At 48.3% G+C, this 21604-nt stretch overlaps 2 protein-coding genes across 3 annotated transcripts; one reads left to right on the forward strand and one right to left on the reverse strand.

Annotated features, from left to right (window-relative positions):
* Positions 1-1124: 1124 nt before the first annotated feature.
* DRAXIN (dorsal inhibitory axon guidance protein) lies at positions 1125-14244 on the reverse strand. Its single transcript, XM_063353621.1, has 7 exons — positions 14108-14244; positions 7089-7570; positions 5557-5744; positions 4879-4990; positions 4434-4523; positions 4098-4187; positions 1125-2152 (listed from the first exon to the last, which is right to left on the reverse strand). Exons 2-7 carry the CDS (start codon positions 7546-7548, stop codon positions 2040-2042), a joined length of 1053 nt encoding a protein of 350 aa, XP_063209691.1. The 5' UTR covers positions 7549-7570; positions 14108-14244; the 3' UTR covers positions 1125-2039.
* Positions 14245-14300: 56 nt separating this feature from the next.
* On the forward strand, positions 14301-21586 carry MAD2L2 (mitotic arrest deficient 2 like 2). 2 transcript variants are annotated; one of them, XM_063353623.1, is made up of 9 exons: positions 14301-14337; positions 17227-17278; positions 17515-17633; positions 18183-18254; positions 19153-19253; positions 19374-19468; positions 19589-19662; positions 20716-20808; positions 21077-21586. In XM_063353623.1, exons 1-9 carry the CDS (start codon positions 14335-14337, stop codon positions 21116-21118), a joined length of 651 nt encoding a protein of 216 aa, XP_063209693.1. In that variant the 5' UTR covers positions 14301-14334; the 3' UTR covers positions 21119-21586. The 2 variants fall into 2 exon arrangements, with proteins under 2 accessions (XP_063209693.1, XP_063209694.1); XM_063353624.1 differs by lacking the exon at positions 14301-14337 and adding an exon at positions 14850-14943.
* The last annotated feature ends 18 nt before the right edge of the window (positions 21587-21604 follow it).

The following is a 21604-nucleotide window of genomic DNA, read 5'->3' on the forward strand; positions in this document are numbered from 1 at the left end:
TAAAGACCCCTGCAAAATTTTCTGCTTTCTTTCCACTGCGTGTTCCACCTAGATCTCAGCTCCTATGTTGGAAAGCAGTGTGGTATCAAAACCTGGCTGTGCCCGTGGTTCTCATCAGCATCACACAGACCAGGGTTTGAGAGCTCTGCAATTAGCTGTGATCAATTAAGGCCTTTTTCCCTTTATGCTTCCACTGACAATACCACTGGCAGCACCACCCACTATTGCGCATCTGGGCTGAGGGAGGGGCTGCATTTCTCTCTCTGGGTTAACAAATTGCATCCTTGCTGCCATGGCATACAGCTGGAGCCAAACCACCTTTCTTTACTCCTGCCTTTTGAGCTAAGACTGTAATGCTGCAAGCAGAAATCTAAATAGCTACATGCAACCGAGTGGCAGGTTTTGCCTAAATGCTCCTCTACAAATTTCTCCTTTAGTGTACCTCCTAGCAGTGCAGGTGTATGTGGGTCAGAACTAATATTGCATTCATAGCATATCTCTGTAGTCATGACTGGGAACTCATATTAGAGGTGTAAACTATTATGCTAATAGCATTTGAATGAATACACAATGCAGAGTGACACTACAACAGAAACAGGAGTACAAAATGGAGATTTTCCTCCCTAAATGGAACACAGAGGGGTTTAGGGAAGCAGCATAAGGAGGAATCTAACCACAGCACCAGGATTAATATTTCTGTTCCTACAAGAAGTGCTGTACATCTCCAGGTTCTTGACTATAAAATGCTTCAGAGCTGTCTCCCAGCAGGTGTGTTAGCAGTAGAAAAGAACATCTTTACCAACGAACACTACTCCTGTTTAACACAGGTAGCCTGTGTTGCTCTAATATATCACTGAAGTCAGTAACTAAGTAGTAATATAAAGAAGTTTTAAACATCTGGGTGGTTACACCAGGCAGAAACTGACTGTTAGCTGCAATTTGAGTGAGTATACAGGGAAGCTTGGATCCCCCATTTGGGTAAAATTTTTTTTCTACCAAAAGTGGGACAATTATGCTGTGTGCTTACCTGAAGTCATCAGTGCTACCTGCTGGCCAGCTCCCTCATAGGCCTTTCTGGTTCCTGCCACATCCTTAGGTCCAGTCAAAGAAGCAGAAGAGTTGCACAAAGGATATCTATCATATCTTTATTTACATATCATGGAAACACACATGCAACATGTCACAGGATTTACTACAACGGAACAGCCTGTCCCTATCTCCTGTTACCAAAAACTTTATTTTTGGCTCACTAGGAAAACTATCACTTCCCCAGAAAGCTTCTAAAAGTAACAATTAAAAATAACAGACTTGGCAGCATAACTAAATGAGTGAGAGCCGCAGGCTGGGATATCTTGCTACATCCTTGCAGAAACCAGGTGGTTCTCTGGAAGCAAGAAAGGAAGGAAGGAAGGAAGGAGTGGGACTGAATGGTCCCAAAGAAGACAAGTAGGAAGTGGTAGTATGTAACAGCTAGGGAATACCTGTCTGTAGCAGTGAACAAGGGAGAGAACAAGAGCTCTGTCAGCTCTGCCCTCTCATCTAGGCAGCCAGCTTCCTGCTGATCTGTTCCCCTATCTTTGATTCTGCCTGGAGGCTACAAGCTTCCTATCCTGTAGGAACCTCTGATCCTTAAGGATCTGCCTTTCTTCTCAAGCAATAGTTAAGGGGTGAAGTTTAAGCTTTATCCCCTTTGACTTGAAGGATCTTTAATATGTTGCCTCTGTTGAGCGGAGATGAAACTGCAGAGCCTTTTCCTGCCAGGACCATCAGAACGGTTAGTCAGGATCATCTCTTACTAACTGGCAGAGGGAACCTGGCTCAATGGCAGGAATGAGCTGAGGGAAGGGAAGGAGAATGCTGTCCTGAAAAGGCTGAGGCCACTCTATTTATAATTAACATGAGCCTCAGTCTTCTTGAAACCTGGCATGTTCAGAGCCTGCAGCTTCAGTCATTTGCTTGACTTTTTCCTCTAATTCCCATTGCTAGGTATAAACAGCTTGACCCCAGCAGCTGACCATCCAGGCAGGAGTCCCACCCCCCTAAACATTAATGAATGATCCCTGCTCTCCATTGGCCGATTCAGGCTCCACGCAGCGCCCTTTCCTCCGGGTCACTCTTCGGTTCCGGTGGAATTTAGCATAACAGCGCAGCCCTATGGAAAAGACATGCGTAAGTGAGCAGGAGGGACCAGGGCTCACTACAGCAGTAACATCAAACAATTAGTTCTCAGCCTCAGTTCCTAACAGAGCCCACTCCAGTGGGGACAGTCCCAGTGCTGGGAAGCCTGGACTGTGTCAAATTAGGCGGCAGAGAAATGCCTCGCATGGGCAGGTCATATTGCTTCCTGGGCACTGCTGTTCTGTTTGGCTCACTGTTCTGGTTTGGGATTCACTGGCTCAGGCAGAAGGTTTCACTGGCTTCTTGAAATACCAATGAATTATCCTGAGTGTTTCCAGTGATTTTATGGAAGCCCTGCTTGGTTTCCCCCTATTACTTCCCATTACCATCTAAGTGATCTCTCCATTGGGAAATTACTATAGACTCAACGTGCAGCAGCAATGGCTAGGGAGCTCCCCTTGCTATTTATTTCCCTGAAGCTTCAGGAGAGGAGGGAAGAGACTTTGAAGTGTTATTAGTGGGAGGTCTGACCCAAAGCTCACTGCTGATCTCCTTCAGTTTCTCTGCTTTGGATGCTCAAAGTGCAGGGTCTGAAGGAACCTATGTGATACAGTTTTGATGAGTACTAAGGGGGAAAAAAAAGACATTTTATTTGTAAAAAATATCAGTACATATTCTCCCACGGCAGTGGAAGGCAACGGGAGCCTCTGGTCAGGGTAACTCATTGGTTTCTGGCACTGATAGGTTTATCTTTTGGTGTCTGTTGTCTGACTTCGTTACACCAGAGTGCGTAGCTAGTTGGGCCAAACAGCGTACAGCCTATGTGTAAATAATTCTCATGAAAGCCTGATTTCCAGTAGCCCAGGACCTGGTCATCTGGGTTGGCAGGAGCTGATCTGATCATCCTAGAAACCGCAACTCTTTTTATTTCCAGAGCAGGCAGCAGATAGCAACAGTGCCAGCACCCCCAGAGTGGGGGAGGCTGAAGATTTATAGCTTTTATAATGAGACAGCCCATAAACTGTCCGTGAGTACTTGTACACGGGAGACCCAGCCGATGTCACAGGTCACTGAGCAGCCTTTTGGAGTGCATGTCCCTGGGCTACGTTGAGACCGGCTACCTTGAAGTTGGGTTTCTGCCCCTCATTACCAATCCCCCCAGGGCAGGCTGGCCTCCCAGAAGGAGAGCACACAGGATCAGAGCTCTGCTCTTATCTAGGCATCTTGTCTCTCATGTCTGGACCCTACATCTCTGGGGATCTTTTTAAGGCTACAGAGGATGCATATTTGGCATACACTTATAACTAGGTTAAGTATACAGCAGGGCCAGGGGCAGCCCTCATTAGGCTTGCAGAAACACTTTTCTAGGCTAATCTATCAGAACATCATATCTGATGGGGATCTTCAAGTGTTACACGCCACACCCAAGGTGAAGACTATCATTTAACATTGCAACCCCAGAAAAGCAGTCTGTTTAACTGGGTAAAAAGTAGGTGAATAACCTGGTCAAAGTCACTAGATACCTAACGCAGGTCACAAAACTTGGCAACCAGAATTTCATTCTGGCAGACAAGTCCCAGTGCCTGGAGCTGATCCTGAACATGTTCAGACTAGAAGAGTGCCTTTCAACATCTTCATAATACAACTGTCTATTAAGGGCTGCTGTGGATTCTTCAGAAACAGTTTTAAGAAACAAAAGTCTGTGTCCTGCCCACACCTACTAAATTGCTACAAGTTCAGTTGAAATTAACTCAGGAAAGCCATGTTAGGCATAAGGTTTGTGGATATCAGGATTTTTGTTTTCAAGAGGGGAAACAAGATATCCTAGCTGACTCAATAGTCACATTGTGAGTCAGTGTCAGGGAAAGGCTAAGAGCAGCAGAGTTTGGCTCCTATTTTCATGTACAAGCCACCATTCCGAGTTAACGCAGCCACCTACAAAGCCAGCTGGAACAGGGACAGCAAAGAGCTGAACTCACCTTCAGTGCACATACAGTCATCATAACATTTGTTGTTAAGGCCTCGATTGTGTGGTTTGCAGAGGTGTTCACGCAAGTCACAGCAAGAGCCTGCAACACAGGAACAAGGGTCAGCACAGCTCATTTATCCCCTTCCCTTGTAGGGCTACTGACACCCATGACAGCTCCGTGGTACAGGCATCATCTGTTCCCACAACATGCTGAGAAAGCCTCTGCCCTTCCCTCCGCGTACCACTTTCTATCAGTGTTAGATATAAGGCTACTTATATTAGAACCTGGTCTGGATTTCAAACAATCTCATGTTTGGAGAAATGACTCTACCAAGCTGATCCTGACCTGGGAGACAGTCAAGGTGATGATCACATGGCTCTCCTTCAGCTGTCACAGTTTCATTTCCACTGTTGGGGCTCTTACTGCGGCGTTTTTCTATAGAAAAAACAGATGCGGATAGAAAATTTCATGCTAGTGTTTTTATTTTGGAGACTATATTGTTCCAGGGTAAAAACAGCCTCAAACTTCAAAAGTTTGAACTCCAAACCTTCATAGTCTAATTTCCTCACAATTTCTCAACCCTCCATCTATCATTTTTCCTCTGCCCTCAAACTATGCATCCAAAATGAGAAACATTCTGAAACTGAGCACAAAACACAATCAGCATTATCCTTATTTGTCTCTTTCCCCACCACTATGATCTCACATCCTTCAGCACATCTGTGAACACTAACCATGGGACAAGCCTTACAGAATAACTTTTGGGAAAGAGGACAGGGAGGTTTTGCACCTTTCTTTTTAGCAGATGGCCACATTTCTGGTTTGAGATCCTCATAATCTGTCCAGTCAAAGAGTGCCATATCTAGGGTGGGCATCACATCCCCATCTTGCCTGAGGCGGGCCTGCAAACCACAAGAAACCAAAGAGACAACGGATTACACTTCTGTAGTGACACTGAAGTCTTTGTAAATTTTCCTGGTGCTTTTAGACCTTAAAAAGGCTTTATGATTCCCCACTCCCCTCCACCCCCGTCTCAACCACTGGGGATTCTTAGCATCTCATTTTCAAAAGGGAAGAGTTTTCCCTTGTTGCAGCTGAAGCCAAGAGGGAAATTTCCACTGCTTCTATGTGAGGACAAAAGGCGAGCAAGGAGCATTAGGACATGCTGCCTCTTCACCCAAGTGCTCCTACTGCCTCTCTGATCCTTGAAGCTGAATGAAGATGGCTAGCGAAGGGAGAGGTAAGGCAGGGAAGAGAAACAACTAAAGTAAATGTTTATGAAGAAGGTGTGTTTAGATGTGTCTAAGACAGAGTTCTTGCTTTTGAGGGAGGGCTTTGATGTTAAGCTAGCACTTACATCTAGCTGGGGGGGGGGGGCAAGAAAAAAAAGATAAAAGGGAAACTGGACCTTAGCTGCTGATTTCTCTCTGCATCAGAGGTACAGTGCAGTTACCGGCTGTCTCTTTACCTGTGACCGTGGTGATGTGGCCGGAAGAACAGGAGGCTCCTCTGTGGAAACGGCTAGTTCCAGTGCAGTGATGAGAAGCATGGTGGGAGTCAGACTTGTAGCTTCCTCTGCCTGGAGGTTTTGAAACTGTTCTTCAAAGCTTTCAGGTTTCTTGTACAGGGAGCTTGGCCCAGCATCAGGAGTCTTCCCTGCAGAGGGCAACAGGTACAGTAGCATTAGCTTTCTCATCCCTTTTCTCTCTGTATGCCATAGATTTGAGTCAATGGAATTCAGATTTCATCCAGCCACCGGCCAGTGTTCTACCATCCTGAGCTGATGTTTAGATCAGTGTAAAACAGAGTCATGTGCTATTAAATTAGAGTGGTAGAGCAGGTCCAGAGTATATGCATCTTGATTTTTACACTTAAGTCATACATAATCATACCTTCTTGAAGATATGTCTATCTCTTGCTTAAGAAGCAAAGACCTCCTTCTTCTGGTCTCAAGAGTACAAAATATACCTGTTTTACCATTTTTAACCCAATGGATTAACCTGCTGCAAATACTTGTAAACACATTCTTATCTGATTTTAGTAGTGGGTTATTTTAATTTAGCTCAAGTCAGGACCTACCTAATTTGAAATAAGAACATCTGCACAGATATCCCTGCTTTTCCTAAGTATTAATTTAAATATAAACCTTAAGTTAAACCAAAGAAACAAGGTTTATTTTGTAGTCTACAAATATTGCTTCAAACCAGCTTTGTTGCATACTCTTCTATATTGGTTAACGTGAGTTGATTAGTTGGTCCCCTGGGAAAACAATAGAGCTCTTCTTACTGACGCAGGGAGGCGTGATAGCTGGAACTCAGGGATACTGACACCCGGCTTGTCAAACAGTGTAGATTAGTTCTATTAAAGCCAGGCAATTTGTGCCAAAGACTCACCACACCGAGCATACCATACCACAGAGACGCACACCCACAACTTGACCCCCAAAGGAAAGAGGTCCCAGTCAAAAACAAGTAACATTTTAAAGTAATTACTGCAATTTCACATAGGCAAAATTTGTATTTTTTGTAGTTCAGCATAAACGTATAAGAACACATGCTCTGATCAAAACAAGCTGATCTTCAAGCAGAGTAGGGGTTTTGTATTATTTCTAGTTCTGGTCGTGTTTCGAAGTCAGTGGAGAGATTGAGCATGGCTTGGGCATGTTTGTTCATAAATTGAACCATTTGCTAAAAAAGCAGAAAAACAAAGAAGGCCACCCTAAAACAACCCCTCAAGGCCTAGGAACTTTCAGAGCTGCCCCTGTAAGGCAAACCAGGTCATTTTCCCAAAATTGCAGCCAGCAGTAGAGACCTCTGGTCTGGAGTTCCCCTTTTTTCTTGTGCCTCTTTTGTTTGGCAGATTTCTCCCCAGAGCAAGCACACATCCCACACCCTCCACATACCCATGTGGCTCAACCACAGCTGCATCTTCTTGCCCTCAGACAAGTGACACTCATTTCCACTGACCCAACAGCCTCAGCTTCCCTTGGAGCTCAAATACCTCTGTGGTGTTTCAGCCTGTCCCTGCGGCTGTGTCGCCGATGCTCTCGGTTCTGCTTCTTTCCTCTCTCAGACCCAGGGGACTGGTTCTCCCTCTCAGGATATGGGAATTCAAACCCCAGGAACACATCCTTATTCTGTTTCAGGGCTGCTGGCTGTCCCTCTGCTGCCAACTCTTCCGCAACTGGAGCTCCACTACCCATTCTGAGGGTCTCTTCCCCAGCTGGCCGCCCTCTAGGAGTCATGGCATGGACCCTCTCCTTCTTGGCCAAGCCATGCTTGTGGTGGTGCCCACTTCTGGGCTGCTGCAGCCACATCTCTTGGTTTTGAAGATGGTTGTTGTTCTCTGGGACATTTTTGACCTTTGTGCCAGGGTCCAGGGAGACTGCAGGACTGATGTCAGAAAGAACAAGCATGCACAGGAAAAGGAGAGAAGAGAAGAAGGTGGAAGAAGTTGCCATAATCCTGGGTGCTCTGCCTCACCTGCAATTAAAAAAAAAAAAAAGAGAAGAAGAAAAAATAAGCAACCAGCTTCTAGGAACTGTAAAGGCAAGCAAGATTCAGACTTAGGACACTTCGATGAAAACAGTTATGGTGTCCAGAGCTGGAAGTGATTTTTTTCCCTTCTTGGTTACCTCCTCCTCTCCCAGCCCTGGTTACAGCAGCTGAGGCACACGTGCAGGGCCTGCAGGGCTGAGAGGTCCCAGTTTCATGTGCAAATGAGGGCCATCAATCAGTAGGACATTTCCCTTTGATTCCCGACTAGCCCCCCTACCCTCCCATTCACAGCCTACCATCTGAGGGGCTGGGGAGGCTGGCTCCTGCCGGCCACAGCTCCTGAGCCGCCAGCACAGCACCAGCTGTCTGGCTAGGGCTGTTTGCTGCCAGGTTGGCATCCTGGGCCTGGCTGGCACTGGCCCCTCCTCACAGCTGGTTTCCTTGCAATGAAGATGTCAAGATGAACAGAACTGGAGGCAGATGGTGGCCTCGCAGGACCAGCAACAGCCCTGAGCAGCTCAAGACAGAGACATGCGCATGCACACACATACTGCTTCAGGGTGGCTGAAACTGGTCAAGGGCAGAAAAAAAAAATTCAGGAAATTTTGTGCCGATACCTCACAGCATAGCAGAGAAACAAATCTGCTGTCAGGAGAGCAAGGAATGCTGGTCTAAAGATCAAGGGGCAGGGAGGCAGACTGAGTTTTCTCTAGCTTGTCCCACTTTCCCTCCTTGACCCTGCGCGGGTCACCTCACCTCACCCCACCAGGTGAGGCTGTCACTGGGGGGAGTAATTTAAGTCCAAAGAACACTGAAACTGAGTCCCTCAGCACAATGGCTGCACACTATTCTCATTCATTCTGCTTCACTGTAATATTTTTGAGGGTCTTCCTTCATCCCTGTGTTTGTGTTATGAGATATGGCTTTTTGAGACACTGCACAAGCCAGAGACTTCTCTAATTAGGTCATTCTCCCCTGTATTTTTCCATGAAAAAAGGAAAGGGATTTTCAGCATTTCCAGTGCAGCTTTTCACTTTCGTGTAGCTTTCTCAGACTGTCCATCTCAAGTTGGGCAGCATGAAGGCACGCTTAAAGCCAGAGTTCCCTGTGACACTGATGGTCAGAAAACAAGGCCTATGTTTGCATTTGAGATATGCTGTCACAACGCCACAGCTCTTCCTTCAACCTCCTCCCCATCCTTCCCACACCCCAGCCCCCAGTTGCACTTGGTTTCCATTTGTTCATCAGGTGAAGCACTTTGCTGCATAATTACAATGGCTTGTACTCCCTCCTCCAGGTGCTTTGCTGCCTGACCAGCCATTGTCACATGTGAAAGGCAGCAGATAACACCTTTGAGACCAATTTCAGTGCATTTTTGTGGAGATGACTGGAGACACCCTAAGAAAGGCCTTGGCTCTTCCTTTCCACCTATGAGACAGATGTGGAGCGTTTTGAGGCCCCAGCCTCATGGAGCATCTGGGGTGTTTAGAGGGAGATGTCTTCATCCTCTTAACTGAAAAGCCTGCTCACTCATTCACCAGCCGATTCTGCCTTTCCAAGATTCATCTCCATTATTGCTCAGAGCCTGGGAGTAAATTTTCACTTCACACCTCCCCTGGAAAGAGGTAGGCAGCACAGCAGCCTTCTCTTTAATGCAGTGTCTGAAAAACTGGCCACAAAGGACAACAAACTGCTACTTGAGGACGGATTTAGGATGTGCTGGGTAGCTCATTTGAAGGCATAACACTATGAAATAGTATTTTATTGGCAGCTGTCTGGGACAAAGGAAAACTAGACCAACAGCTGAATCTATTAACAAAGCACTTGAAGTCCTGCTTCAAAACCAATGGAACAAACAGCAACCAAGCAAAACCCAAGCTCTGCATCCACGGTCCTTGTTTTTTCCAAGGATTTTGTCTTTAAGAACCAGAGCAAACCAGCTGGATCAAGGCATCACTCGGAACAACTCAAAGAGCTGGAAACAGCATCTTACCTTTTCATCTGTAGGCAAAATGCCAAGAGGAGAGAACAAGTGCAAAGAGAATGCAAGGCAGGTGTCTCCAATCTCACTCACACAGACACGGGCCCTTTGATGGTGAACCTGACAGACATATTAGCTGCAGATTCTGGTGTTCAGCAGGAGCTAGAAAGCAGCTAAATGCTGCAGGGCAGTTAAACAGAAGGTCTGCTTCAAAGTGTAGGGGGTATTTATTTAAGTTGCCCAGCTGTCTTGTTGGCATGACACAGGATAAAAGTGCAGCTACAGCACATGGGTTACCTCATCTGTGCACTAGCTGAGAGGGCAGGCTAACATGCTGTCTTACTCTGTCACTGGGAATCATGCATTAATAATGTAGATAAATACCTGTACTGCACTGTTGCGGGGGAGGTCTGAGCTGTTTGCCAAACCGAAACAGCACATGGACAAGTTTTGCTGCCTTGGGTTAATGCAACACTGCTGTGCCAGAGGCAGAGAAGTCCCAGCCTTCTCTTAACCACTTGTTTCCATGTCAGGATCTATCTTTAACTTCAGGGCCTCTTCCTACCTCCTTTATTTTTCTTACCCTACAGAAGGTGTAAAATTCACGCTTCCAAAAGGCAGCTAGAAGACACAACAGCATCCCTAGTTCTGAGCACCAGTGTCTGAGCCCCAAAGTAAACTCCACCCTCTTCCCTGTCAGGACCACAGTTCACAAAAGAAGTTTGTGCCAGCCCTGGGCTTGTTAATGTAGGTGATAGCAATGTTCTCGCACTGCTGATGCACCTTTTCTCTAAAGGGTGAAATTCTACCCTGAGACATATGCCAGGCAAAAAGAAGTTTGGTCTTGTAAGGAGATGCCTTTCATACATTGCTCTAAAACAAACACACATGTTACAAGTCCAGAATTCATCCCCTTCTTAGGGTTCATATATTAATAAAGGAAATAGATGAAGTACTTGCCAAGTTAAGCTGCCCCTGTAGTTCTTCACAGCACCAGACCTACATCCTCCTTACTCCACCCCATGCCTTGCACTTCCTTTATATACCCTCAGGATTATGAGCCACCTGCGTCTTGAGGTAGAAAATCTGCCTACTAACAAGAAAATGTGTAAAGGAAAGATAAGGCCTTAGAGCTACCCAGGGTGCAGGCTCAGGGCTGATGAGTGAGTTGCAGTGCTGTCTCTCAGACAGTATTTCTGATCCATTTTGGGTTAGTAGTAGATAGTCACAACCATGTAAGGGAAATTAGGGGGTTTTTTTTACATCTTGACTAACTTTCCCTGTGAGCAGTCTCTGTCTCTAGGCTCACTGATATAATTGCTATTACTCTGCTCTCTGCTTGTAATCCTGCAAGGCAGCCATGGACTGAGCAGGTACAGAGAAACTCAGGCGTGTTTGTTTGCCCCCTATAAATACAGTTAATGTCACTTTCACTCTGAAATAGGCTCTGAGACTGCCCCTGCTGCATTTGGGTTGTATTTGACAAAGCAGGAACATCAGATTGTTTATGTCATTCACATATCTGACTTAAAACATGATAGCTGACAGTCCTAGCTTTAACTTTTCGTTTATATTCTTCTCTTGAACCGAGAAGTAGACAATATCAAGATTCTTTATCACCCCAGACCACAAATGTTGCAGTTTGTATGCTCAAGGGCTGAACCAAGCTAGACCCAAGCACGTACTCTGGGCCAGATTTCTCTTTGGCTCTGATAAGCTCAGACTTTGGCAGGAGTGTGTAAAGGTTTCCTGGACTCCAGACAATCTCAAGCTGCAGCAATAAACAAAGTGTACGTGCATCTACATGGATGTTGTGTGTATATGCATGTGTGGCAGGGGCGATAGACAATAAACCCAGCTTTGTGTGCCAGGCTCCCTGTAAATAAGAAGCCATAGGGTGATGGATGGGCTTGGGAAGGCCTGGAGCGGAATGGACCGGGTAGGCTCTATGGTAGCTGACATGCAGAGAGCTGGCTGGAGCCAGGAGGATGGCATTGTGCAGATAAATGAGATTGCACTTCCCTGCTGGGTCTCTTTCCATCTGTTTTTCTGTTTCTGGAGGCAAATGCTGGGAAGCTTCATATACAATCTGCCAAAAGACTTTCCCATCCCAAAGGGATCTCTCCCAGCTTTCTAGGGTCCCCAAAAGCAGACAGGTAATCTTATATGCACCCTTCTTTTTTCTTTTTTTTTTTCCCCCCACATTTTCTTCGTAAAGAATATTTTTTTTGCTGCTGGCCCAGACATCCTTGGGATGACAGAGCAGCAGAGTCCCCTGCTCACAGATCTCCAGTCCTTTTGGGTCCCTCTTTGGAGCTGCCGGTCTCCTTTCTTAGGTTTCCTGTGTCCATCGTCACCTTTTCTCCCTACCTTGCCTTTCATATTTATCTAACTCCACAGTTTCCTTGTCCCTTGTGACTGTGTTTGGTGTGAGACATTTCGGCTCTGCAGCTATTTAGGCTAGGCTACTTGAATCCCACCACCACCTTTTGAAACATCTGCTTTCCTTTTGCTTGTGTTGTTTTCTCTCACTTTCTGCTATCACTAAACAGCACTCCACTGTAGAAAGGGCCAAATTCACTAACACACTAATTGCACTACTGGCACAAAAGACAGGACATAGAGACTAGGGGTTGCAGGGGGGGTTGGGCAGTAGCTGTAGCTGCCCCTGTGCCTCCACAAAGCATCTCCCTGGGGCAACCGATATCCAGTGACCATCTGAAATGTGACTCACTTAACATTAGTTGAAGGGCTGGAACTGGGACTCTGGTTTTGCTGACCCATTGGCCCAGGCAGTCCCTTCCCCTCAGCGTTCTGTTCGGGCAGACAAACTGCGCTCTGCCTTCCTAATCACCGAGGACACAAGTGGCTTGTTCACACAGCACAACTCAGGAAATACCCTCTCCTGCAGCCCGGACTTGTAAGGTGGCAGTTTTGTACCTGTCACTAGGTCACTGCTAAGCTCCAACACCCTGGCTCTGATGAACACTGGACAGCTTGCAAATCCTTCAAGTCACTTCATGCCCCTTGCCTTCAGCCACAGCCATGGCACCCTTGCTCCTGTGTCTATCCTGACCCGCACAGAGAGCTTCACTGCTCTCAATGCCAGTGCACGAGCCCGGGGGATACAGCACCAACATCCCCCAGGGACGGAGCAGCCCTGCAAGTCACTGTCTTCAAGGGGAAGAGGGGCATATGAATGAATATGCAGTACCCTCTGCTCTGCTTCCCCCTGGGACTTCACGGAGTGGCTGACACAGCCATCATAGGCAACCTGCTATCAAACAGAGTCTACTCTACCCAATAATGAGATTAAAATAGCAATGAGCCTGAGATTAGCATCCAAGATAGAGTCGCTTGCTGTCAGCACAGCAGAGAAGACTCTCCAGTTTAATGCACAATGCCTAGTGACAAATGAGACACAATCAATAGCAAAGGTCATTGCTCACCCGGCTGGAAAGCACCCGCCAGTGTGACAGGGAAGAATGGGGGCAGATTTGGTCCTATCTTCACTGGGGCGGAGAAGTGGATGTGTCCCGACTGGCAGAACGGCTAGGCTGTGGCTTTCAACATTTTTCCTTGCATGTCATTCTCACTTTGAACCAAAATGTGTAGGATTAATGCCTCTTCCTGCAAGGGAGAGGATATGGGAATACAAACCCATTTCCATTAAACCCTCTGGTTGACGGAAGACTTCAGGTGTGAATTGGATAAATGTCACTTAAATCCTGCATGATGAATTACTAGCTGTAATAAGCCATTAACGGATGCCAAATTGATTTAATTCAGAAATGAGATCTCACTTTTATCAACAGAGGAAAAGAACAACCCGCGGGTACACAGGGTCTCCGTGCGTGGCAGCACACGGCTCTGCAAACACAATGACTCGGTGGGAAAAGCTTCCTTCACCCCTCGGCCACTTTCCGCGGCGGCACTGGCTCAGCACCGGGACGTACCCCGGTGGGTGTGGGGGGCTCAGCAGCTCCCTGACAGAGGGACGATGCCTCCGGCCGAGGTGACTCTGCTTCCAGGGAAGGGGGGAGCCACCTCGGGAGGGAGCTCGCAGTAGCCCCTGAAGTAGGAGGGATCTGGAGTAGGGTGATGGGGCGCAAGCCCCCAGTCCCACACCGCACACCCCTGCAAGGTGCACGGCGCTGCACGCCGCGCCGAGGGCGAGCCGGCTGGCAGAACGGCGGCGGGAGCGGGAGAGTCTGGAGCCCGCTCCCGGGGACGGGTGACAATAGCTGGCTGAAGGCACCGGCACCGGCGCTGTCCAGGCTCGGTGCTCGGCTCCTGCCACCGAGCGATGCCGCCGAGACCCGAGGCACCGCGCACCGGGGGCGTCCCGGCGGCGGCAGCACCGGGGATCCCCGTCCCCCACCGGCCTTTGTCTCCTCCGGGGCGCACAGAAAGTGGGAAAGTGCCCCCCCCCCCTCCTCCCCAGTCCCTGCGAAAGCAAAGGGAAATCAGCCCGGTGGAACACGCACCCCCGCCCCCCCCTCACCCCGCAAGGTGAGCGCGGTGCGGGCAGCGCTGCCTACCTGTCCGCAGCTCCGGGGTCTGGGCTGAGCCCGGCAGGCAGGGCAGGGCAGGGCAGCGGCTGTGCATGCAGCGGGAGGGGAGGCAGGTCTGCCGGGGGGGGCAGGGGGTGTTCAAACCCGAGAGGAGGAGGAGGAGGAGGAAGAGGAGGAGGAGGAGACAGGGGGAAGGCAGTGGGGGAATGCGGAGAGGAACCGGGGACGCCGGGAATCCCGGGGGACTGGGGTGCATGGTGCGGGGGGAGGTGGGGATGGGAGGGGCGGAGGGGTCCGGGGGGTGCTGTGGGGGGATGCGGGCGTGCTGTAGGGGGGTGCAGGGGGAGCGGGATGCAGGGATGCTGTAGGGGGGTGCAGGGGGTGCCCGGTGCGAAGGAGGAGGAGGGGTGCGGGAGCGCAGGGTGCGCGGGGCTGGTGGCAGGAGCGGTCCCTGGCCCGGTCCCTGCCCGGGGCAGACAAAGGACGGAGACAAAGGCGGGGCGGCCCGGCCCCGGTGGGGTGGGGTGGGGTGGCGGCCGGCGCCCCGCTCACCTGCACGGCGGGGCGGGGCGGGCACGGCGCCCCCCGCCTTACGGTAACGGGGTGGGAAAGCGGGCCAGGGGCACTAGCGTCCCCCGCTCCCTGCACCGAACGCCCAGCCCCGCCGCAGCGCGGCCGCTGGGCGGGGGGCGCCGGCCGGGGGGGCGCGGGGGCGGCAGGGACGGGCTCCCCCGGTCCGCTCCTCCCGCCGCCGGGGGGCGCTGCGGCCGCCCGCCGCCCTGACGTCACACGGGCGCGCCGCCGGCCGGCCCCCGCGCGTGCGGCCGTGAGGGACGGCGGCGGGGTCGGTGCGGAGCGGAGCGGTACGGAACGGGGGGGCACCGGCGGAATGGGGGGCTGTGCGGGGGGGGGGGGGCTCCGGGGCGGGGGGAGCCCCGTTCGGGGAGGGCGCGGTGCTGAGCGCCTCGGAGGCGTCGGTGGGAATGCCGAAGTGATGGCGGTGGGGTGAGGAGCGCGTCCCTGTGCCCACAGCCGAGGTCTGTCCTCCCGTCTGCACAGTCGTTGGAGAAACCAGCCTGGTGCTCCCGCCGGAGCCCCGCGGCGGGCAGGGCGCGGCGCAGGCCGCTGCCCGGGGCCTGGGCTGGCCGTTCGGGGCTGGCGCGGGCGCCCGGCAACAGGCACGGCCGGTCTTGGCGGGGGGGCGGTTACTAACGACGTAGGGCCCCTGCCTCCTCTGCTTCCCTGCGGGAATTTCTGCTGTAAGGGGTTGCTGGCTTCCGGAAAGCACCCCGAAGGAAGGGCAGGCTTTCTCTTCCCTGATGCCTCCTCGCTTTCCCGCGGTGCGGTCTGCTGTGGGGACGTGGGACGGCTTTCTCTGGCAACTGGCACCTAGGACGGCAAATTCAACTGAACGGATGAAAGGCTGTTAGCTGCAGCGTCGCTCCAGTCAGTTAATCCGAAGCCTGGAGCTGAGGCAGCCTGAGATGTGTGGCTCTTAGGCCTGACCTTGTGACTGCATTTAAGGATGGGTCTCTTGGTGTGCTGTTACCTCACTGGGGCCTCAGTTTAAGGAAGGGGGATGTTTAGGTGAGGATGTGGGCATAAGCCCCTAAAAACACAGCTTCTTTATGCTACTGTGATAGATCTTTTGTACAAACTTGTGAGTCTCTTCAGCTGAGGTGGGAGAGAGATGCCTAAGTATCTTAATTCTAATGTAGCAGATCACTAATATTCCAGGGAGCCTTTGTATACAGTGGTAAGATTCTGATTTAAAAAGGGAGAGGAGAGTAGCTCCCTATTTTATGAAGGTTGAATTCTTTGTAGGTCTGAAAAACATGGTTTGTTGCAGCTGAAGCAGCTTGAAAATCAGTGGCTAAACAACTGATTGGACGCCTGTGGCTTATCAGGGGTCTGTGTAAGACACCTGTGTGCTGATGGAGCCAGGGTGCGCCTGGAGGCATTTAAAGACATACACAGTTTATGAACAATGGTGCTGCTATTAGTGGTTAGCGTTTGCATGCGTGCAAAGAGTATGGACAAAATAATGAAACAAATTAAAATTTGTAGTAGAAAATTATGCACAGTGTAGCTTAAAGCACGTAAGGCACCTATATAAGGAAAGCTGTTGGAAAGTTGATCCCCAGTGCCTGCTGTTTGATTGTCGGCATATGGTATTCAGTTTGCCCATCTAATGTGCTGCCCTTTGTCACAAATTTCAGGCTCCCCAGGGAAGTGGTCACAGCACCAAGCCTGTCGGAGTTCAAGGAGCGTCTGGATGATGCTCTTAGTTATATGGTTTAGTGTTAGGTGGTCCTGCAGGGAGTTGGACTCCAGGATCCTTATGGGTCCCTTCCAACTCAACATATTCCACCATTCTGTGTGACAGATTCCGTGTTAATTATGCAGCTGTGCAGGGTTTGGTTTCCTTGGGACTAGAGAGAGAGATGCTCTGAAGCTGTTGGTAGTGGGACAGCAGATGAGTACCTGTGTTGTGTGGTGTCAATGGAAGATGCAGATCCTAGTGGAACAAGTAATGTTTCACGGTGGTGTTGTGAAAATAAACCCATAAAACTGACAAGTGCTTGTGTTTATAATAGGATATAGGGATTAGAAAAGGGGTATGTGCTAATATGTTATGGGAACATTTGTGTGGCTTTAAAAATAATAGTGTTTCTTGTACTACTAAAAAGTGATTGTCTAAACTTCCTTATGTCTTGGGAATTGAGTTTTCCAGTCCCAGCAAAATGCATCAAAAAGGGAGGGAGACAGTGAAGAACTGTGAACTGGACAGATTTTTCACTACTTTTTTTTTTATTAAATAATACACAATTAAAAAAAACCCAGGAATTATGAGTGATCTCTCTATCTATCTGAGGTGTGGGACAGAAAACAGCAATGATACTGTCTTTGGGTTTTGTACTACTGGTGATTTATGCCGTCCTGGTGGTTATGGAGAGTGTTTAAACCTTTCGCAGTGGGCCCTGCGGATGTGTCGTGGCAGTGTTCCTATGCTTGTGCCTAAGCGCAGAGGAAAGTTTTTTGAGGTCTGAGCTCAGTGGCACTAGGGCAGTGGATGGCTCCATGAGCTGACTGTATTAATAATACAGGAGCCAGAGGGTAGACATTCTTTTTGTGATTACTTCCAGGTTCTGGGAAAGATGACCACTCTCACGCGGCAGGACCTTAACTTTGGGCAAGGTAATGTGTTGTGCTACGCTGTGAACTGGTATGCTCGCAAGGCTGCCTGTTGGCACATGATTTTGTGGAATTGCTGTGGGAGGGTTGCTCTGCCCCTAAACTTCCTGCAGCTAAGGGGAAGCAGGTGAAATTTATTCAGGGAAAAATACCTCAAAAAAAATTGCTATGAGTATATGGTATTGTTCTGCGTGCTTCCCCCCCTCTACACTTCAGCATCCTTTACTTTTGTTTTTCAGTTGTTGCAGATGTTCTTTCAGAATTTCTGGAAGTGGCTGTTCACCTTATCTTGTATGTCAGAGAAGTTTACCCTATTGGGATCTTTCAGAAGAGGAAAAAATACAATGTACCTGTCCAGGTAGGAGATTTTCCTGGAAGCTGGCAGCCACGTGGAGAAGCAAAATAGCGGGGATCAGTCAACATTCACCAGAACAAACTAAATCACTTCCAGAGTTTGTTTTAATGTGCAAACTCATTTTTGAAGAGAACTTAGTTCCTGTCAAAAGGGAAAACAGCCTCATAGCTGAGGATACAGCAGTACTCATGGAACAAGCAGATCATGGACAACAGTAGTAGAAGGCTTCCCCAGCCATGTGCAGTAAGGTAACATGAAAGCATGCTTCCTAGGAAGTTGAGATGGTTGGAATATACTATTCCCCATATGCTATTGTGGGTATATATTGCCAATATACTAGAACTGTGTGGGTACAGTGATCTGCCTCAGCTAATTAACCCTTCCATGAAAGAATTACTGGTTTGAAGCGGCATTTTAGCGGCGAAAAATTCTATTTGAAGCATGATTCAAAGTGCCTTGTAACATGTTGGTGCTTCTGTTTAATCTCCCTGTGTAGCATTGTCCTGGTTTGCATCAGGACACAGCTCTGACTATTCACTGTGTTTGCTGCAGATGTCCTGCCACCCGGAGCTGAATCAGTACATCCAGGACACACTGCACTGTGTAAAGCCGCTGCTTGAGAAGGTAAGATCATATCAGGGACCTGGCCAAAAGTACTGCCGTTGGTTTTGATGGAAAGTAAGAGGACATAAATATTGTGTTCATTGCAAAATTTATTTACAAGTTTACCATACACAATATGCGAGATGATAAAGTTACTAACAAAAATAACATCCATAACCTTTCCTTGCACTTAAGGCCCAGCCTTACTGCTGATCATTGGCATTTAGGTGCATCTAATACATGCACTTGTGTGTACAGCTATATATTTTCAGTTACGTCATCCTACATGTCAACTTCACGTGCTGCTTTTGAATACATTTAAGTTTAAGCACTTATCTGGCAGAATGGTGAATGCTTTGCTGTAAGCCAGCAAGCAAAAGTAGGTTTGAACTCTAGGTTTTGTGAGAGAAAGGTATGGCCATATGATACTTTTCAGGATGTAGGATGCTGGCAGACTTTTGCATTCACTACTCTTTACAGACAACCTTAATGCACGTTTAAAGAATGGAAATGGGTCGGTTTTACATTGCAGTAGTACAAAGCTGCTATGTACTGCCAACAGTCTAAGCATATCTTAACTTCCTCATCATTGTCCGTTCCTGAGTGATGCAATGAGATAGCTGTACATTTCCTCCTTTGTTCCAAAACAGTATCTAAAGAAATGTACTATTTAGTGCACTTCATCTCCCCAGGCCTTAGCAATAAGTTATCAGTTCACCATCCAGCAAGAAATGGCTTTGCAAAAGCATTTTTTTCTAACTGGTAATAATAATCTGACAGTGCTCAAGCTTTGGGTAACTGCTAGTGCTGAGCCACAACAAATCGGCATATTCCCACTTCATCAGCAGTACATGAAGCAGACTGGGGGCAGAAGACAGCTTCTTTTAAGGAAGGCATTTTTCAATCTTTGTTCTTGCAGAATGATGTGGAGAAAGTTGTAGTTGTAATCCTGGATAAAGAGCACCACCCTGTGGAGAGATTTGTGTTCGAGATCACCCAGCCACCTCTTCTTTCCATTAGGTAAAGTTTCCATTCCTGCCTACCCTCGGCATCCAACACCTGCCTCTGCAGAGCTGCTCTGGAAGCAGCTCCAGGCCCCTGTACTTTGCTGCATGCCAGTAACAACTGTCTCCTCAACAGTTCGGAGTCCCTGCTGTCCCACGTGGAGCAGTTACTGCGTGCCTTCATCCTGAAGATCAGCGTGTGCGATGCTGTGCTTGACAACAATCCCCCGGGTAAACAAACATGTCCACACAGCCTAATAGCACGGCCTTGCTTGACTTGCAACAATAACAGGTAGTGTCCCGTCTTCTGTTAGTTGTCCCCTGATCTGGAGCCTACCATTTCTCTTGCAGGTTGCACCTTCACAGTTCTGGTTCACACACGGGAGGCTGCCACGCGGAATATGGAAAAGATCCAGGTGATAAAGGTGAGTGATACCTTTGGTTACATGACTGTGTGTGAGGATCCTGCAGAGCAAAGACTGGAAATTACAGAGTTTTGGCACCTCTAAGGTTAAGGCCACTAGATATTTTGAACACCTACATTAGCTTCACATGATGCGCTTCACAGCTTTGCTTTGCATGTGTTAAAGTGGCTTACGCTAGTGAGGTGACTAAGCACATTCACCACACACCAGCCACAATCGCAGACAATAGCTGCTTCAATGCCTGAATTGAAGTTCGTAACAATTCTTACCGCGGAATGCCTGCTCAGTCACTTGAAAGTGCTCTGGCATATAGAATAGGTACTCCAAGTAACAGTAACAAAAAAAGCCCTTGTTTCACATCCACCATGTGTGGATGGCTGATTCTTTATAAATAGCGAGGAAGACTAAGAGTCAGTAACTAGTGGGCTTTGGGTGCACAAATAGATTTTATCATGCAGGAAGTGTATGCAGATCACTTTTTAAAGCGAGACTTTTTTTTTTAAAGAATCCTTGCTTAGGTACAGGGAAACTTTTTTCCCTAAACCAACTTATTTTGGGTGTCTTAAGGCACAATACAGCAAGCTAGTGAAGTACAAAATTGTTTCAAAGGGGAAGTTTGCTCTGTACTGCTTAGTAATGGAAACTGGTAGTACAGTAGGTCAAGCTTTAAACATGCAAGGCAGGACAGAAACCCATGCCCTAAGCATTTTGGAGTTGCAGTTAAATACTGGTGTAACAAATAGAATGTGCTGGCTCAGGACAGCTAAGAGTATATCTTCTAAAGAAGTGAAATGCCAGCTTTGAAATAAGTAAAAGCACGTTAATATCATTGTTTGATGCTGTAACTGAAGATAATTATGCTGAGTCTAGGCCAAGTGTGCAAGCGTTAAGTTTTGCTGTTATGAAAGGTTTGAGTTACCTGTTTCTTCCCTCAGCTACTAGAGCTCTCGTTCACTTAATGCTGACCTAGTGCTGAGAAAGAGAGCTCAGAGCTCACCTTACAGAGGCCGCCTGCCTCGCTGCAAACAAAGCACCTTGTGTTCCTGCCCACAGGATTTCCCGTGGATCCTCGCTGACGAACAAGATGTGCACATGCATGACCCCCGGCTTATTCCCTTGAAAACGATGACATCTGATATCTTAAAGGTGAGCAGAGCGTTCTGGCCCCAGGGGTGGCTGATACTGCATGTCGTTCTGCGGTTTCTGTAGGGCAAGTTTTAATATTGCTGAGCAGTAGCTTAGTCTTGCAGATGCCTGTGCAACTAATCAAAACAAGGGCAAGACTCCTCAGAGTAAAATAGGAAACCTGGTTATGGGGGAAGGGACAAACTCTTCCTATTTAGCCTGTTGCAGACTTCTTTTCCCATTCACCTACCTGCATATCAAAGGGAGCTGATGCTTGTTTCTCCTTCAGATGCAGCTGTATGTAGAAGAGCGAGCCCACAAAGGCACCTGACTTCAAATCTTCCTTGCCTTCAAGCCTCATCTGATCTTCCAGTGGAATAAGATATCTCACAAACCATACCGTGATAACCGTCTCTTCAGCTGGCCTTCCGGGTGAATGTAGAGCAGCTGCTGCCTCTTTATTTCAAGTGCTCTTACCACTGTACATAGAACTGACTTGGAATGTGGAGCCAGAGCCTGTTCCCGTGTACGCTCATGTGTGAGAGTGAGTGTAGGTTTTGTTACAGCGAATCCCTGGGGGCAGGATATTGCCCACTGCAGTGTGCAGTCAGCGCTTTGTACAAATCCAGTTCTCGCCTCAACAGGGCATCTCCATTGCACATCAGTAGCGATATACAGCGATCTGTTACGTGCTCCTCTAGAGCAATGGACTCATACTAAGGGTGAGCAAGGCCTTATGTAGTCTCTGTCCACTGTGACTGTCCCAACTAGTCTTCAATAAATATTAAGTTTTACCCCAGTTGAATGAGGCTGAGTT

The sequence above is a fragment of the Chroicocephalus ridibundus genome, chromosome 16, assembly GCF_963924245.1.
Source record: "Chroicocephalus ridibundus chromosome 16, bChrRid1.1, whole genome shotgun sequence".
Taxonomy (NCBI): Eukaryota; Metazoa; Chordata; class Aves; order Charadriiformes; family Laridae; genus Chroicocephalus; species Chroicocephalus ridibundus.

Coding starts and splice junctions, on each gene's coding strand:
- DRAXIN (XM_063353621.1), bottom strand. CDS start 7,548: ATGGCAACTTCTTCCACCTTCTTCTCTTCTCTCCTTTTCCTGTGCATG. Junction 5,745..7,088: donor CAGGCTGAAACACCACAGAG/GTATTTGAGCTC, acceptor TGCCCTCTGCAG/GGAAGACTCCTGATGCTGGG. Junction 2,153..4,097: donor TGACTGTATGTGCACTGAAG/GTGAGTTCAGCT, acceptor TCTTTTCCATAG/GGCTGCGCTGTTATGCTAAA.
- MAD2L2 (XM_063353623.1), top strand. Junction 17,279..17,514: donor GGACCTTAACTTTGGGCAAG/GTAATGTGTTGT, acceptor TTTGTTTTTCAG/TTGTTGCAGATGTTCTTTCA. Junction 19,469..19,588: donor GCTTGACAACAATCCCCCGG/GTAAACAAACAT, acceptor TTTCTCTTGCAG/GTTGCACCTTCACAGTTCTG.